The following is a 19815-nucleotide window of genomic DNA, read 5'->3' on the forward strand; positions in this document are numbered from 1 at the left end:
CAGCAGGAAAGATGGAGGTCATTAATTATGACTGCGATTCTCCAAGAGGGAGGAAGGACATTTTGCTTCAAAACTGTTCTCGTTGGAGAAATACTCACTGAGGTATTTAGAAGTAAAGTAATAGCATGTCTGCCACGTTTTTCTTTAATTTGGAGAGTGTGTTTATGAAAGCTGGGGACAGCGAAACAAGGAAGGGCTTAGGTAGAAGCAGCAGGAGGGAGTCTGGGCAGTGGCTCCCTAGAAACATTATAGGAAAGCAGTGAGCTGTGGCAGGGCTGCTGTCAGCTCACTGAAAAGTCAGAGAAAAGGGGCCTTGGGACCAGGTTCATGGGTTAAGCCTGGGAGGAGCTGCTGCTGCCATTGCCCCCCCTGGTTGCAAGTCTCCTGGGGACCCTTAAGAGTTTAGGAGAGAAAAGTCAAGATGCAGGACTGCTAGGGAAGAAAGGTGTGGGCGTGCTTCAGGGATGGCGGCCTCTCTGCCCCTTTTTAAGTTGAAAAAAATTAAGGAAGTGTGTGTGTGTGTGTGTGTGTGTGTGTGTGAGAGAGAGAGAGAGAGAGAGAGAGAGAGAGAGAGAGAGAGAGAGGAGGGAGGAGAGAGAATGAGGTCAATGTAAATTGTTAACAGGTGGGAGAATCTGGATGAGGGGTATATAGTGATTTTGGGTACTATTTTTGTAGCTTTTATGTACAATCTAGCATTATGTTAAAATAAAAGGTTTTTAAAAATGCCTGCCACATATTTGGAACTCCTCCTGTGGATGTGGATAACATACATAAGAAAGAAGAAGATTAAAAGCAGCAAAAGCCCATTAGTGTAGCTTTAGGAAGGTGGTAAAATAATGCCGCTGGGAAAACGAGTGTTTAAAAAGCTCACATAGGGACAAACCAGTCCAGAAGGAAGCCGGTACTGATGCTGGTTTAGTAGCAATACTGGAGTATTTGGTAGCTTTTCCCCATCTTTTGAGACTAGTTCCAAATTAAAAACAGAAAAATGGGTTGATTCCTTGGAACTCCTTTCCATTTTGAATCTTACAGTGAACACTCAGGAAACAGAGCTTTTTTCATTCTGTCCATCCAGCTTACCCATCTGGACGTTGATAATGTGACGCTCCACTGAAGTTTGCTTAACTGCCTCCAACATATAAGATACAGTGTGCCCAGGTCACATTGTCCTCCTACGTCCCCCAAGCCTACTGAGGCTTGTGCCAAGAAGTCAGATAATTAATGCCCCGATGGCTGATGCTACCCAGGTACTAAAGTAGGCTTCCCAAATAAATGATCATGTATTGGTGCACTGATCAGAGAAGAAAAAGAACTCCATTTCTATGGGATGGCAGTGCCCCTGAGAGCAGTGATTCTTGAGACTGACGGTATCTGGGGATAGAGTAGGTCGTGCAGCCAGGAAGAAATTCTGCTGTATTGCTTCAAAAAAAAGGCAGAAAAGTTATTTTTCTTTCTTTTTTAAAAGTAATAATGAAATGCGAACAGTGAACTGGAACATGTGGTGTTCCTTTGGGCAGGATGATTCCTGGGTCCTTGTCCAGGTGGGTTCAAAGAATGAAACCACGGACAAAAGGTGGAATAGGAAAAGGTGGACATTTATTGAGAAACAAGCACAGACTCCCATGTGGGGAGGGGGAGAGAGTCCCACTAAGTCCCTTTTTGCTAAGGGTTATAAAGGCTGCAGTTGTTTGTGTCTTGCTTTCCCCTCTGGTTGGTAACGATAGCGGCTCCAGAGCTCAAACCTCATGTGAGGTTCCCCTCTTCTTCTCCCTTATTGTTTTTCTATTCCCTTTGGCCTTCCTCTTCCCTCCCTGAATGAGTGGCTTCCTTCCCATTATTTTGTAAATGAATACCTTCTGCAGCTCCCAGCTCCCTTATTCTATGGAAATGTATACGTTCTGGTGCTCCCTTATTCTGTGAATGTATGCCTCCTGCAGCTCCCAGCTTTGCAGCCCTGTGGTTCTCGCCCATAGACCCCCTTATTCCTAAAACTTCCTAAACCTGTCTATGTTATCCCTAACAGCCCCTTTCAGTAAAGTGGAACAATAACAAACACTCAAAAGATGTTTTAATATTTCTTTAACCAACAACCTAAGTTCCAGGTGACTGGGTTTGGCTGGTAGGAGGCAGGGGAGTGACTGGGGTTCTATGTTCCAATCAAAAAGGAAATGTTGCTAACGCATTCCAAACAGAACACTTAGAAGCAGGACTAAAGTGTACTTTAATTTAGATGTTCACTGCTCCATCCCTAAATGATGGCTGGGCATTATGGAAATACTAGAGGCCCGGTGCACGAAATTCGTGCACTGGGGGAGTGGAGTCCCTCAGCCTGGCTTGCATCCTCTCATAGTCTGGGACCCCTTGCTCCTTACCGCCTGCCTGCTCGCTGCTCTTTACCACCCGGCTCACTGCTCCTTAGCTGAGCAGAGTTTCCCCTGTGGGAGCGCACTGACCACCAGGGAAAGCTCCTGCATTGAGCGTCTGCCCCCTGGTGGTCAGTGCGCATCATAGTGACCGGTCGTTCTGGTCATTCTGCCATAAAGGTCGCTTAGGCTTTTATTGTATAGATAAGCATTGATTAGTCATAGCCTCTGCCTTCGAGGTGATAATAGTGAGTGAGAAAAAGATAGTAATATTATTCACCAAGTTGAAATATATAGCCTAAAATTTGCACAATAGGAAAGTGACAAATGAAATTATGTTCATAGAATTTTGTCAGACTTTCACCCCGTTGAAATATTTAGCCCTAGAGTTAAATAAATGTATTTTAAATAATAATGTGCTTTTGCTGCAGAAAGATTTTTTTTTGGTGAATAATACCTAGTCTATCATTAAATCATTAAGTTTTATAATGTGACTAAAATCACTGAACTCAGTCATTAAATTATACTTGTTAGTTCCTTATGTATTATTTCTTTGCAATACAATTTTATTATCACCTTTTAAAATGATAGAAGACTAGAAAGTGGTTTGAGATTCTTGTTGATTATTTCTTACCCTTTTCTGCACTTTAAACAGTAACTAATTTTCTGTCTAAAAATGTATATAAACATCTATCCGAGTCCTAATATTCTCCACTCATGTGAAGAGACTGTAGAATGCATGTAAATATTTCTGGGAGTAGCAGACAAGTTCATTACCTTCCTTTGGTGAACTTGTCCATGTTTAGCATCAGCTACTGTGACTAAAATCATGAGGGTCCGTTGGTTTTTAATGCACCTTATTCTACAGAGAGGACGTTCCTAAGTTGAAGTGGCCAATTCTTACTTAGGCACTAAGCATTCCAGGTATTACTTCTATGCAAAGGGGCTCAGTGCCAATCTTAGCAACTCAGACTTAGAATGTGTAGGACAAGAAGCTATTTTACATGTAGTCATACTCCCTTTTTCTTTGAAATGGAATAAAGGGAAGAAAGAGAAAAATGAGTAGTAGAAACAATTCTAATCTCATATTTTCTTATAAGCACCAAAGAGTTAAGCTATTAATCAGATGGGAGGGACAGAAAAACTAATGCTTAATGAGCTCTTTCTGTTTAGCAGGCTGAATGCCAGCTATTTTATATATATTAAACTCTTAAAGGCATTTAGCTGATAAAAGGCAGAGCTATAATTCCTTGACTTCAACTCTACCTTATTCTGAAGCACACATTCTTTAATTATTTTTATTTTTTTAATTCTATCATTTTTTTTCTTAACAAAATACAAAATATACTCAGTGTAGAGCAAGCATTTCAAACTCAACAGCTAACATGGGCCAAATAAATAAGGTTTAAGTTTATGTAGGCTGCAAAAAAAAAAAAGCTTTAATTTTCATAGAAACGTAGGTTTATTTCGATAGAGATATGCTGAATACAAAGGGCTGACATAAATGAGTACTCGATCATGAGTATTCGTTGTGGCTGCATGCGGACTGTGGGCCGCAAATTTGACATACTTGGTGTAGAGGAATTGGATGAAACAAGAGCTAAACAGAAAAACAAAAACATATATCACCTATAACTCCACCACCCAATGATACCACTCTGAATATTATAGGTATTTTTATCGCCAACCTTTTTTCCTAAGCATATTATATCCAAAACTGTTTTCGCTGTTCATAAATCTATATATATAAAAGTCTAAGCGACCCTTATGACTGGAATGACCAGTCGGCCAGTCGTTATGACGCATATTGACCACCAGGGGACAGACACTCAATGCAGGAGCTTCCCCCTGGTGATGCGCTCCCACAGCCAACCTTTCACAGCCAACCAACCTCCCTCATTCCTGCCTGTGGCCAGCCAACCTCCCGTGGCCCCTCCCCCAGGCCAGCTGGCCCTGACCTTCCTTGTTTGGGGCCAGCCAGACAACCTCCCATGGTCCCTCTTCCCATTTGCCCCCTACTCCGGCAGGCCAGCCAACCTCCCGCCGTCCCTACCCCAGGCTGGTTGGCCAACCTCCTGCAGTCCCTCCCCCTGTCCTTCACCCCCGGCTGGCAGAACCCAATTTGCCCAACCCCAGTTGGGACTGGGTGAGACAGCCCTGATGACCCTGATCACCAGCCAGGCCTGGGGACCCCACCCATGCACAAATTTGTGCACCAGGCCTCTAGTAATTTTAAAATATAATTTAAATAGCTAAACAAATTTCTATCATATGCACATAAATAACCTACCTACCATTACTGGTCATTTAGATTACTTTTATTTTTTAATCATGAATAATAACAAAATTAGAGACTATATTTTTGTGTGCATATTCATTATTTCCTTAGGGTAAGTAAATTTCTATATTTATCCTAAATATTCCTGGCACCAGAATTGCTATGTCAAAGAATATTTTTTTCCTTTTTTAAATACAGTGTCAAGTTTACCTATAAAGGCACCTTGAACATACACACTTCTGGCCCGTGAGAAGACTGCCTGTTTCTCTCCACTCTTGCCAAGACATGGCCTTGCCATTCTTTTCTCATTTTGCAAGAAAGGCAAGAAAATCCTTTGTTTTACACATATACCAAGAAACCCAGGAGGAACTCATTGAGCTTTTATTGTGTTTTACACTGAACAGCTTTCATCTGAGGTTATAAATCCATGGCTTGTAGACACACATGCTAGAGCATTTTTTCTCATAGTGAATGATTGTAGAGTTTGTTTTTTGATGAATAATTGGAATTGCCAATCAACAATTAAAATGAATAGAAGTGTCTGAACATGGAATGTTCTGTCTTGTGAGCCAGGGAAGTACCCATCACTGAAGAAGTTGAAAAAAAATAAATAATCAGCTGACTAGCATGCCAGTAGGGAATTGGTTTAAATGACCTCTATAGTTTCTTTCTACCTTAAGGTCTTTGTTGCTCTTTTCTTTGTTGTTGTTAGTATTATTAGTAGTAGTGGTAGTAGTAGTAGTAGAGAAGCAAGCAAGAATTTATTGATGACTGAAGAGAATATACGTAGGACAGTGAAACAAGGAAGGGCATAGAAGAAGTGACAGGAGAGCCTGGGCTGGGCTGCCTTGGCTCACCAGGAAGTCAGAGAAAAAGGGACCTTGGAGTCAGGTTCGGGGGTTAGCCTGGGATGAGCTGCCTCTGCCCATTGCTCCCCTGGTTGCAAGTCTCGTGCAGTACCTTGGAGTTTAGGAAATGCACACCTGTGGGGAAAGGAGAAGGGGAAGGGAATGGCTGGGTGTGCTCCCTGGAGGGAGAGCACCCTGGGATCTAGCTGTCCCTGCCCATTCTCCCCTGGTTGCGAGTCTCAAGGGGACCCTTGGAGTTTAGGAGATACGTCATTACATGGGAAGGAGAGGGGGAGGGAATGGTGTGGGAGTGACCCCTGGAGAGAGAGCACCCTATGATGCTCTTTTCTATTTCTAGAGATTATTGACTCTGTATTTTTGCCTCATCAACTGCAATATTTTTATACAAATAGAGTGATCCTCTCTGACTGCTGTACTTTGTCAGTCATCTATCCGAAGTGGCAGCACTGTAAATTATGCTTTGAAGCAATATATACCTATAATCAATACCAGAGTGTTTGCTGACTCTAGAAAATTAGCCGCAACATGAGCTCCTAAGAGTTTCAGTTTGAAAAGTATGCATGCGCGTATAGTCACAAAAATATATGTATAATTATAGCTAAAGTATGTAAGAAACCAGAGGTATGCTTTCATGTGTTCAGAAAATTTCTAGGAGGATACATAAAATATTATTATTCCTAGTAGTTGTCTCTAAGGAGGGGAAATTGGGTAAAGGGATGTGGGGAACTTTTTCTATTATTTTCCACTTTAGATCATTTTATACTGTTTGCATGTTTCAGTGACTGCATGTAAGAATTTAATCATCATAATTTAAGATTTTATGAAATTAAGAGAAAATTTGGAAACAAAGTTAACCACACCAATGAAAAGCCAATCGGAGCTATTTATCATTAAATTGTCAGCAAAGGAACTACTGGTATCTGAATTGAGCAGCCTTACAAGTTGGACTTTATCACCAACTTGTGATAAAGTGACTTGTGAGGAGGGACTTTTCTTCTCAATTTCTTCTCAATATATGGAAAGTTGGAGACTTAAGTCCTAAGTTAACATACAGAGAAAATTTCATAATTTTAATTACAAACAGGTAATTCTGACCATTTTTAGTTTGCATTAAAAGAATCCATGGTATCCATCAAATCTTTTTTAAACCTTAAAAATTATTCAAGAAAAGCTGACGCTAATAGTAGTGGAGGACATGCATGTGAATGTGATGTGCCCCCTAGAACTTAGAAATGAGGGAAATTATCCCTTGAAAATCTGAAATTAATCATAAGACATCAGAGGTCAGGATTGAACCTTCACCCCTAAAGACAGTCCAGTGTGCCCGACTCCTGACTGTTGGGATTAACATTTTGAAGACTAAGATGTGTCAGTTAGAATATAGGCTTAACTGCAATGGACATTCTGCCTGACCCAACCAAGGCAGTTTTTTAATTAGTAACTGGTTGAGGTTTATATGAGAAGTGATAAAATAGGATAAAAATTAACTAGATAAACATTTCTTAAGTTCTATCAGGAATCTGTATTACCTAACACCCACAGTGCCTACCTCAAAAGTGGGTGAGGGGTGAGAACAGAACAACATATACATGAAAACTGTTTACAGTACTAACTGGCATAATTTAATCATCCAATGCATGTCAGATGAAGGAAAATGAAATCTAAAACACCAAAATTATGTGAATGTATATGAGTGTGTGTATGTATGTGTGTATCTCTTTTCAAGAGATTGAAAAAGGCCTGAGAGGATTCATACCAAACTTCAAAAGCAGTTTCCTTTGGGGTATAGAGTAATATGGGGGAGCTAAAGTATTGAGAATAAGTGAAGGGAGACTTTTGTTTTCCTTTTCTTTTCTCTTTTTTACTATATATTTTATTGATTTTTTACAGAGAGAAAGGGAGAGGGATAGAGAGTTAGAAATATCGATGAGAGAGAAACATCCGTCAGCTGCCTCCTGCACACTCCCCACTGGGGATGTGCCCGCAACCAAGGTACATGCCCTTGACCGGAATCGAACCTGGGACCCTTGAGTCCGCAGGCCGACGCGCTATCTGCTGAGCCAAACTGGTTAGGGCTTGTTTTCCTTTTTCAATATGTCCATATTTCTGGAAGTTTTATAATGAAAAAACATCTCTTTAATTTATAAAAAGGAAACAATAATGTTTTTGAAGAAATACCAATGGATCCATTGATAGATGTGTGATGAAATTATTGTAAAAACCTGCATTCACAGCAAATGAGCGCACTTCATGGTACTCACATATAGTATGATTTGTGAGTAATTTGGATCCACCATGTAGCCAGGCTCACAGTGGCCCTTGTCTGAATAAATGGCTGAGAAACCAATTCTAGTGACTTAGTCAAGTTACTTAACCACTGTAAGCCAGTTTCCTTATCTATAAAATGAACATATGCATATATGTATAACCCATGGACACAGACTAGTGCAGTAAAGGCCTGTAGTGGAGGGCGGCACTGGGGTGGAGGGAGTCAATGGGGGGGGAAAGGAGGACATCTCTAATACTTTTAACAATAAAGATAAATTTTTTTAAAAGAGTGGTTGGGCTGGTAGCACCAATTTTTTTCTATGACAGATAAAGTATGTCTAACTTTGGTAAAAAAACAAAACAAAACAAAACTACATGTTGGTATAACCATTTTAACATACATAGAAATTGGATACTAAATAGACATAATAATAAAAAATAGCTACATATAAACATCCATGTCTTTAGTTATTCCTCCTGCGAGAGCTTATGGTAAATAAGCATACAGTTTAAACTATTTAATATTTTGAAATTCTGAAAGAAAAGCAGATATATACATTTAATTCTGGGTGTCAACCAAAGCATAGAGGTACTCTCACGCATGAAATGTAATACCACAGTCATGGTTAAAAGCTCAGATCCTGTGGGGGGGAGGGAGGCCAGGAGGGGTCAATGGGGAAAGAAAGGATACATCAATATTACTTTCCACAATAAAGGTAAATTGAAAAAAAAAAAAAGCTCAGATACTGATTACAACCTCGCTCATCTCCTTACTATCTTGGTAATCTTAAGCACCAACAATAAGCCTCAGTACTTTATAAGATAACTGTGAAAATTATGTTTAGTTACAATAACTATAAGGTTTCAATGAGATGATACATATAACATGTTTAACAGAGTAGCTGGCACATAGAAAGATCTCATTATATGGTGATGGAAGACCTGACCTGGGGTGGTGAACACAATACAATATATAGATGATGTATTATAATTGCACACCTGGAACCTATACAATTTTATTAACCTATGCCACCCAAATAAATTCACAATGAATGAATGAATGAATGAATGAATGAAAGGTCTCATTCTAAGTAGTCTCCAGTTCCGCAGACCACCTAGGATACTGGAAATTAGGTTCATTAACCTAGGCTACTATACCAGTGATGGCGAACCTATGACACGCGTGTCAGAGGTGACACGAACTCATTTTTTTGGTTGATTTTTCTTTGTTAAATGGCATTCCAATATATAAAATAAATATCAAAAATATAAATCTTTGTTTTACTATGGTTGCAAATATCAAAAAATTTCTATATGTGACACGGCACCAGAGTTAAGTTAGGGGTTTTCAAAATGCTGACACGCCGAGCTCAGAAGGTTCGCCATCACTGTACTATACTCCGCTTGCACTGGAACTGGGGAAAGGCCACCCACATTTCTTTTTTGCTTTTGTATAGAAATGCAGTCCCTATGGAAGATCTAGTGCCATGGTTGAAGCTATGATAGTCAGTTTGGGAGAAGCGGTGCCTAAGCTTTCATGTGTCGCAAAGCCGCATTGCCCATCTAGGGCTACTTGTCTAAAGTCAACAGAACAGCCATGTAATTGACATAATACAGTAGCTGTTAACTGTCATCATTCTCACTTGTTTTGAATGCCTATGTAGTAACTGATTTTCTTATTTCATTGAGTTCATAAGGCGCCTTGGTAGAGATGCCTTTATCCCTATGTGAAAAAGAAATTGTATCATAACTTGCTCAGAAATGGTATTATAACTTGCACAGTGCCATGTACCAGTGAGTGAAAGAGCCAAAGCTAGAATGAGGGACCATGGAAGATGAGCTAAAGTCTCTGCAGGGATAGAGTGTTGGGCCGAGACAGCCTGCTGGGCTCTGTTGGTTTATATCCTGTCTTGTTCTAGACGTGACTGGAATCCTAGCTTGTCTGATTCCAAAGCCGGTGAAGGTTCCAGCCAACCAGAGGTCCACCACATGGGTAGTGAATATTAACCTTTAAAGAGGAACAACAAAAAAATGTCCTTCAAAGCAATAGGAACACATTCTCAGGGACCCCAGAGAACTCCAGACATAAATCCCAGTTTCAGAAGTAGTATCTTAAAAGCTAAAGCCTTAGTGTGTGAAAAAGCCTTTTCATTGTGACTCACCACTACACAGTGGAAGGTAAAAGGTGTTTATATGCACGCAATCACCCAAGTGAACACAACTAGTGTTAAAATTGGCGTAAAATGTGGTCTCTCAAGGTCAGGGCTGTATGGTTGTGTAACTTGAATAAAAATGGAAGGTAATTCTTTTTTTGTCAGAATATGTTCCTCATGAGTGTACCAATCATTCAACATACATCCCTCGGGCTCACCCATTTTTTGGAAATGTCACTGTTTTCAAGTTACGTATAAATCCTCGTCATTCTGTCTTTGTAACATTACTATCTTTGCCTGCACTGCCATTAATTTTGAGCCACTGTGTAAGGAAACATGTTTCAACAAGATTTGTTTACTAGAGTAAGGAAGTTTAATAATACTCCATGCACAACATGCAGAAGAAACTACTGTTAGGAATCAGATTTCCTGATCTCCTTCATGTCTTTATCCCTAATACTAATTAAGCCTATAATTTACATAGTTATTAGCACTTTTAATTCCTTGGACAAGGCACATTTGCTGTGAGAAATCTCCTCAGCTTTATCTGTTAGTCTCAACATTTATGTCTAATCTCCACCATCGCCTCACACACCTGCTGATGTATTTGTTTGTAATCTTTCTCTGGCCAAACTATATTCCCATTTTATCTTATATCTTATCAGCTCTCTTGTGAACTCATAAGGAAGTTGCCTTCTACTTTAAGCTTCTCAATTATATATCAAAGGGTTTTTCTTAAGTTTTTGTCCAACTTAAAAAAATAACTAAATTTTAGAACCCATGATATAAATCTTGTTGCCTACTTAAGTTGAAGTATTGCTGATGCAAGTGTGAAGTTTGTGTAGTAAAATTCTTTTTGAGGACATTTAAGATAATTTTTCTTTTTTTCAATAAAAATAAGTTTTATTGATTTTACAGAGAGGAAGGGAGAGAGAGAGAGTTAGAAACATAGATCAGCTGCCTCCTGCACGCCTCCTACTGTGGATGTGCCTGCAACCAAGGTACATGCCCTTGACCAGAATTGAACCTGGGACCCTTCAGTCTGCAGGCCGAGGCTCTGTCCACTGAGCCAAACTAGTTGGGGCAATAATTTTTCTTTTTACAACAAAATAAGTAAGCCATTTAACACAGGGTACACACATGAAAAAGATCAGTGAGAAAAAGTATCAGTAACATTTTTTTTACTATTATTGTTATTATTATTATTTTAAATTTATAGTTGAAAGTATTACAGATATCCCCTTTGTTTTTTTGTTTTTTTTTCCCATTGACCCCCTCCACACCTGTCCTTCCCAGGCCTTCACCACAGGATTGTCTGTCCAAGGGCTATGCATATATGCATATGAGCTTCCTGCTAATCACTCCCCACCCTCACACCCCACCTTCCCTCTGAAAGGTAACATTTTTTTTCACATTTATGTTTTTATTTTTATTTTTTTATTGCTTAAAGTAACGTATTACAAAGGGTATCTTAAAGTATTACAAAGGGTATTACATATGTGTCTTTGTTTTGTTTTGTTTTTCCCGCCCTTGACTATCCCCTGGCCTCCCCCACCCCGCAGCGTCCCATGTCCATTGGTTATGCATATATGCATACATACAAGTCCTTCTGTTGACCTCTTATACCCCTCCCTCCTGCCCCCCAACTTTCTCCGGTCTTCACCCAGTATCACTTGATGTGTCTGCATTTGTGTCTACTGTATTTGCCTAGAAAACTTTATTAAAGCAAGAGTTGATGAATTGGGTGAGGTGTTTAAATGCGTTAATAGTAGGAAAAAATAACTAACTTGAGGTTGTTTTTACTTCACTACTACATAGCCGGTATGCAAATAATTGGCAAAAATATGGAAATCAGGACACAATATTTTCAAATTAGTTTTTATAATGGCGCTGCAATAACCATCCCAACATAATAAAGAGTTGACTAAAATCCAGAATATGGCATCTACAAGTAAAAGTACTTCTTTACAAACTCTACTTTGACTCTGTAAACAGTAATTATGCAGGAAGGCAAATGTGGGAAGGTGTATTAGACTCCTTCTGAGTCCAGGTTCTTGTTCTTTAGTAATTGCTTTTATAATCTCCTGCATTTCAAATTTCTTCCAGAGTAAATTGATGTAGATAATTTACACGCTCAAGCTAGATGTATGAAATGGACGCATTGAAGTAGCACTAAAACTCTTTACACATATTGTAAAAGTGCAATATAAAATTAATCACTAAGAAATCAAATGCAGGTTCTGACCAAGATTGTTTATAATTATTGGAAAATATTTGGATATTCTGAGATAGTCTAGAACTTGGAGTAATACTATTTGATAAGTAATGTTTAAAGACCCACTTTTGAGAAAATGTTTCAAAAGGAATCTTTACGCGCTGAAAGAAGTATAATACTCATAACAATGTATTGGTGCCACCCCCCTCCAACAAAAGGAGTCTTTGCATAGAGAGTAGGAAGAAAATTTCAAATATAACAGACCTTGGATGGCCGGCTTTTTTTAAAGTAGGCATTTTGTTCCATATTCCCAAGGTCTTGAGGCAGACCTGGTACATAGTAGGCACTCAATAAATATTTGTTGATTATTGAATGAACTCCTGTCTGAAACAACCCCTGGCATGCATCCTGAGGAATTCTTTTGATTGGTCTCTTAGTATTTTAGGGGGTGGTAACATATTACAGATGTATAAAAACTATATTTTGAAGGGAAATTATTGGGATACAGACCAGAATGGTCATAAAAACACAGTACATGGATTCAGATGATATGAGTTAAGTTGTGATTCTGTCCACTAATTAGCTCTGTGACCTTGGCCTGCTTTCTCAACCTTCTCTAAGCCACAATGATCACATTTGTAAAATATGAAAGAAAAGAATTCCTTTCCCAGTATGGTCTTACGCAAATGATATGACAGATATTAAAACACTCTGTGAACTGAAAAGTAGTGAACAAATATTATTGGGCATAATTTGCACAAGAGGTCTGAAATCTATTTCCAATTTTATCATATATTTCCTATGTGTATCTCTTCATTTTTTATTGTATTGTCAAATTTCCTCATCTTTAAATTAAAAATCAAAATACTTTACACATTGGAAAAATTTTCTCCCTCCCCCAGACATCCTGATGGTTACCTTGAATTGGCCTGTCATATCAAATATATTCCTGAAAAATGTCTTTTGCAATATTTTCCTTCCTACACCTCTATTATGTATGGTGCTATTTATGTTGTTAATAAGAGTTTCGACATTAAGAAATTTGATCACAGAAACAGATTCTCCCCCCTGTTCAATCTTTTTCAACTTTCTTCCATTACAATGCATTTCACAGGCCTCTATGAGCATGGATTATAACATTAACTAATAAGAGTTAAGGAAATTATTCATAAAAGCATAAAAGGAGATGAGAGAGAGACAATGATAAAGTCATGTGTATGTAAAGAATTTAAGACTACTTCCCTGCAAGGCTATGCTGTATTGTGTCCATGGTACACACATCCATTCTAATAGGAAAAGGAGGCTATTTCCTAGAAGTCTCTAGAAAGGTGTGTGCATGGCTAAGGTATATCTTAGGAAGGAGTTATGAAGGCAAGATCAAAGCCTGATAATTCTACACTATCCAGAAGAAAAATCTATGAACAACTCAAAATAATGAGCATGAAATATGGGGTCATGCATAATACCAAGAAGGTTAACTCAATGCTCATGGTAGAGGATAGACAAGGACATAAAAATCATGATTAAGAGATCATGCTCAGCCTCTCTATGTGGAGACACTAGGGGAAGATAGGAAGAACTACATCTGTTCGGTGTTTATGAGAAAACTGCCAAGTCTACATGAAAACAAATCTGTTGCTTTGCAACTATGCTAAAGCTGGGCACCCAGAGAGTTATGCAAAATGGGGGGAAACTCTCTCATTGGCCAGGGAATATACTTGTTTTCAGTCCCTTCTCTCTCACGTCTCATCGCCAGTGTTATCATGTGCTCAATGGAGACCTTTATTAGAGTACAAAATGGAACACAAGACATCTGTTCTGGCATGAATTCTCCTAAGTGCATAGATGCTTCACATAGAAAATATAATGAATAGTCAATTTAGCAATGTGCCTCTGCTGTTACTATTTCTATTTGCTTTTTAAAGTTTATATATTAAGATACCATAATCATTGCACATAGCAAGATCTGGTTTGGGGAAGTAGATTTTTATTAACCCCTTCCCCAACAATTTTTTTGTTAAAAACGTTTCTTTTTCAGACTAATTTTTTTTATTTTGGTTCTATATAGTATTTTTGATGCTGGTTATGAAAACAGTTTGTAATTATTTTTTCTTCCCATTTTTGTGGTTAAGAATAGTATTTCCTCAGAAAGTTTCTAGATGAAATTATTTAGAATGGTACGTATGTAGCTGGTTTTTGAAGGTAAAGTTTTAGACGAGTATACTCGTCGACGACTGAAAAAAGAACATTTTGTGAAAACGTGTATACACGTTTCTGCCGGGGAAGGGGTTAACTCTATAACATTTTCATTAAGAAAAACAGATATATCTGGAAAGTGTTGAAGAGGAACAGAATACATGACCTCTATATATACCACTTTGGAATTTGGATTATTCTGGGCTGAAGACAATCAAGACCCAGCAGGCTGGAGAAAAATTTTTACTTCTCCCTTAACTACCTAAAAGAATGTAGATAGGGGCCTGGTTCAGAAAGAGAGCTATTACCAGAGATAACTTTTATCTGAACAACCCGTCTGTGAGCCAGGCAAACATCTAATTTCCAAACATCTGCTCTTCTTCTTGGCCTGAGAATTACCTTTCTCCCCTTTGAAGCCCTAGGGCCCTATTCCATTACTTTTCTCAGAGATGCAAATAAGCCTCAACTGCCTAACTTGACCTTGTGTCTCACATTTTATTGGAGTTACCTTACATAAGAAATCAAATTTGTTTTTCCCCTGTTAATCTGTCTTATGTCAATTTACTTGTTAGACCAGCCAAAGAACCTAGAAGAATAGGAGGAAATTTTCCTCCTTAGTAGTGTCTTTAGTTGTTAATAACCAGATGCTTTTTTTTAAACCTATGGAGTTACGAACACATTTGGCTTGATATACTAAAAATAATAAATGGCAAATGAGTACAAGAAATTGTAGAGCCTTAATAGAGAGGCTCCTTGACTTTTTCATTTTGTACTTTCAGCAGCCAGTTACTTAACAGGTATAATAAATGCTTAATAAATACTTGTTGAATAACTAATTTGTATAACCTGTGTATCTGGACAGTGAAACATAAATATAGTATAAAATCATTTGCATTACACATGATGTATGAATATATACACATACAACTACCCATTCATGTGCGTGCATGCACACACAAACACATGTGTATATATATACTTCTCACCTGAGGATATATTTTTATTTATTTTTATTTTATTTATTTTTAAATATATATTTTATTTAAATCTTTATTGTTCAGATTATTACATTTGTTCCTCTTTTTTCCCCCCATAACTCGCCATTTTTAAAGAGGGAAGGACAGAGAAAGAGAGAGGGGAACCTGGATATGAGAGAAACATGGATCAGTTGCCTCCCAAATGGGCCCCCACTGGGGATGAAACCTGAAGCAACCTAGGTATGTGCCCTGACAGGAGATTGAATCCACAACCTCTTGGTGTACGGGAGGATGCTCCAACCAACTGAGGCATGGGGCTAGGGCTATAACTATATATTTTTTTAAACATCTGGGCATTCCATGTAGGGAGAAAATGAATACTTGAGACATACAAAATATAAAATGGCTTTAAAGAACTTGAGAGAGGTTTTTAGTGTTTCCTAGAGCCTTCATGTGTTGAAAATTCTGAACATGGGACAGATCTTGAAGACTGGCTTTTTGTGCTCATATGATTGCCAAGATTACTTTAGGCTGTGGAATCCATTCCCTCCAGAGTGTTCCAACTGCAGAAAGAGAGGAGGGAAACACCTCCGGTTACTTCTTTTTAATGTAGAAAATCCTTCCAACCATCCTTCGATTAGGCCCCTGTTGCAACTGTCCTTCTCCCCAACCTGGTAGATAATACTGTCGATTTGTTGTCATTTTCCTCAAAATATTTGGGAAGGAATCATTTCCTCCAACCACTTCGTTGTACAAATACACCCAGGCCACAGCGAAGTGACTTGCACAAGAGCTTATGGCAAGTGCCTTTATCTAAATCCATCCGGAATAAGGAGTGTTCCCTGTCCCTGTCCTCCTCCCACCCTCCCTTTCTTGGGCTAACATTTGCAAAGAGCACAGAAAACAATTGCAGATTGAGGACTGAGGGGGAAGGGTAGGAAGTGGTTATTAGCAAATCCCTGGGCCTGGAGATCACCTGCTCTCTTGGATCAAAACAGTGTAGCAAGCTATTCATGAGAACATCAAGGACAGGACGAGTGGGCCATTGTTTTCCGAACCAGCTGTGGAGAATCGGCTCAACAGTGGCCTCGGAACAGCAGCTGCACCAAGGGGCGGGGGCCATGGAGGTGGGAGAGGAGCGAGCGAGCAAGTCAGGCAGCCAGGCTGCAGGCACCCCGCGGCGCCACCTCTCCGCAAACCCGGAAGTGTTTCCGTAATCAGCGCAATGGCCTGAGCCACCTTTTGGAACCTCAAGTGTGAATGGCTCGCAGCAGGCCCCCGATGCTTCGGTAGTAACCGCAAACCCGGGGGATTGGTGCCCGGGAGGACTGCGCTCTGGCCGCTAAATGGACGCAGCCAGGGAGCACCAAGTCCTCGCAATCAAAGTGCACAGAACAGAGCAGGCTCTGCTCTCTTGGCGAACCGTGAACCGAGCAAAGTCCGGGGTAAACAAGCCTTGCAGCGGCTGCCTCCAGACCTGCACCCCCTGTGCGCTCCTCTCCCCCTCTTTTCCCACGCACCGGAACCCACCCCTGCAGCCCTGGCCACCCTCTCCCCCAGGCCCTACCTTCCCATCTCCGATCTCTGCATTTTGCCAGGGAGGCGCCCGTGCCCCCCGCGGGCGCACCGCACTCACCATCTCTTGCCTGAGGAGGTGCAGCTTGGTTTCCAGCCTTTCCAGGGTGCTGGAGTGGCTCCGTCTTCCTGGGGAGCCCGAGGCTGGGGAGGACGAAGAGGAGGACGACCAGGAGGGAGGGAGGCTGCAGCAGCTGCTGCTGCTACTACAGCCGCCACCACCGCCGCCGCTCCCCCCACAGGGGTCCCTGATCCTTTCCAGGGGAGCCGGCTCCTCCCCGCGCAGCGAGCGCACTAGGCTCTCCGGCACTTTGCGCCCCAGCTTCAGCTCGATGTCTCTGAGGTCTGGCACTGTCGCGTCTTCCATGACTTCTCAAGAGCGGTGATAATGGCAGGAAAACGCTGCGGCTGCGAGGTGGCAGCGGCTGCTAAGTCAGCCCCGAGGTCAGAGGGCCCCTCCGGCCGCCGGGGTGTCTATCCGCGGTGGGTCCAGAGCACCGTCCGCTCCATAACCGCCTGCGCGTACCCACCCTGCGATCTGCACGGGGCGCTCCGCTCCGGGTCCCGCCGCAGTCCCCTGGTCGCCGTCACTCCTCCGGCTCTGACCGAGATGAGAGAGACCAATTCACCCTCTTCCCTCTTGGCCACTCCACGGCGAAGTTGAGTTAATTGATATTGCAGAGCGGGGGAGAACGCAAGTACTACAGACCGAGAGGAAATAGAGGGAAAGGAAGCCGGCTTTAGCTTTCTGAGGGGAAATCACATTATAAAACTGTCCATCACATCCCTGCGCCATTCACTGGCTGCCCATCTGGTCCCGCGCGACACAAAATAATGATGTGGCCACACTCCGGCGTCCTTTCATTTTCCAGCCATAAAGCGCCAGGCTTTCAAGGGATCCTCAGAAATCGTCTCTGGTCAGTGACAGAGGAGGGCGGGCGAGCGCGTGGACGCCTGCAAGGAGGTGGTCCGCAGGAGTTTAAGGGCTTCCTGGATGCAGTAGAAACACCCTTCTTGCCATTTAGGCCGTTTGATCCAAGTCATTGTGTTCTTGCGAGCCTCAGAAACTTTAAACGGCGCTGGCAGGTGGACCGAGCCAGGGCCAACCCCTGTACCCCTGTACCGTATATCCTAGGCAGGAAGAGCAGCGCGTTTCCGCACCCCTGCTGCCAGCAGCAGTTTCAGCGCCCAGTTTTAGTTGGGAGTTCCTAATAGGAGTATTAGATTTCAGTTTTCCCGGAGGAATTGCCTGGCACCTACAACCTTTACAACAGTTAGCGAATATGAGAGGCAGAATAATGACTTTAAAGGTGGTGTCCTACCCCACCCCACCTTCCCCAGGCAAAAATATAACTTTAAAAGCCTTTCCTGATAATTTTATACGAATAAAAAGTAACCAAGTGAGACTGTACAACCAAAATTAATGGTCTTACCTAATGCAACAGTATGTCACTACAAGCAGAAGTGAAGAAGTAAAAAGCCAGAATAATGCATGTGATTATTGAAGACAGCTATGGATTTTAAAAGGGGGAAGTTGCTGAGATGCTTTTAACTTTAATTATGGAGGGAAAATATTGAGCATAACTAGTCAAAAAGGTGTCTTTGATCATTTGTATTTTCAACTAGTTAAGAGCATGCCAGTCTGTTGATCTGAGTTACTTCTACCAAGGAAGTTATTATGGATTATAGGTTTGATTCAACATGGAATTTATGCTAACATCTTCAAGTGGAGGATACCATTTTCAACACAGTAAAGTCTAACTCTAGGGTTCCATTGGAATATTTGAAAATATGGGCCTCCTATTTCCGGGACGAATATATATGTGTGGCATCAGTCCTTCCGACCCTCCATTCCCAGAGCCATCACTCGGGTTTTGTCAACACTTGTAACTTCATGGGCAGACATTTCTCAGAGTTTGTTTCTAGACTCATCTAGAAAGTCTAGGGATAGGAAACGGGGCTTCTGAGTGACATATTTCATGGCAGGGAGAAAGTTGCTGAAGTTCTCTTGTCAGCATGTCAAATATTTGTGTTATTTCTCACTCTTAAAAAAAATAGAGAATAGTTGTAAATTAGGTGGCCCTTTTTGAAGTTGGAACAACCATTTATGGAATCAAAGGAGAACAAGACTAAATCTCAACTCACTGATAAAACTACATGCTTTGTACTAAATTTGGAAAACCACAGGCCCATTGCGTAAGGATTGCACGGTGACATGTAATTATGGAAGGCTTGCATGTCAGTCAAGAACAGGTTTTTAAAAAATTATAAAACCCTTAAAGTTCATAATAGAGTTGGCTGAGAAGAGTAACTTACAAATACAATATCTACCTTGAACTTGGTCAATTTAAAAAGTTTATTGTCAAATTATCAATATAATCTACAAAAAAGGAACACTTCCTTTGCTGTGAGTCACAGACAATAAAATTAGTATTTGATACTGGTGAAAACTCAAAAATAGAAAAAAAATTTGCCTTTTAAAGGTCAGCAGAGAAAATTCCTCTGAAATTAAAAATATGGCCTATATTGAAAGTAATACTTTGTGCCAGTACAATATAAAACAAATGTTAAGACTTTTACATTTTCTCATTTTAATGCTTTATGACATTTTGTTTAAAATAGAGACATTTTGCCCTAGGTGGTTTTGTTTAGTGGCTAGAGCATCAATCTGAGGACTCAAGGGTTCTGGGTTCGATTCCAGTCAAGAGCACATGCCCAGGTTGCAGGCTCGATCCCCAGTAGGGGGTGTGCTGGAGGCAGCTGATCAATAATTCTCTATCATCACTAATGTTTCTCTCTCTCCCTCTCCCCTCCTCCCTGAAATCAATAAAAATATATTTTAAAAAAGAGGCATTTTGAATGCTGAAATGCTAATTTTCAAAACATTTTAGAATCAATCCAGCTGGTATGGCTTAGTG

At 40.6% G+C, this 19815-nt stretch overlaps 1 protein-coding gene across 1 annotated transcript in view; it reads right to left on the bottom strand.

The window, feature by feature from the left end:
* The window catches only part of LURAP1L (leucine rich adaptor protein 1-like), a 45320-nt gene extending 27252 nt beyond the window's left edge, over window positions 1-18068 (bottom strand). Inside the window, exon 1 of the mRNA XM_006752614.2 lies at window positions 16959-18068. Coding sequence (XP_006752677.1) covers window positions 16959-17264 — 306 coding nt within the window. The 5' untranslated portion in view covers window positions 17265-18068. The remainder of the gene's footprint in view (window positions 1-16958) is intronic.
* Window positions 18069-19815: the final 1747 nt, after the last annotated feature.

This window comes from Myotis davidii, unplaced genomic scaffold, assembly GCF_000327345.1.
Source record: "Myotis davidii unplaced genomic scaffold, ASM32734v1 scaffold2330, whole genome shotgun sequence".
Classification (NCBI taxonomy): Eukaryota; Metazoa; Chordata; class Mammalia; order Chiroptera; family Vespertilionidae; genus Myotis; species Myotis davidii.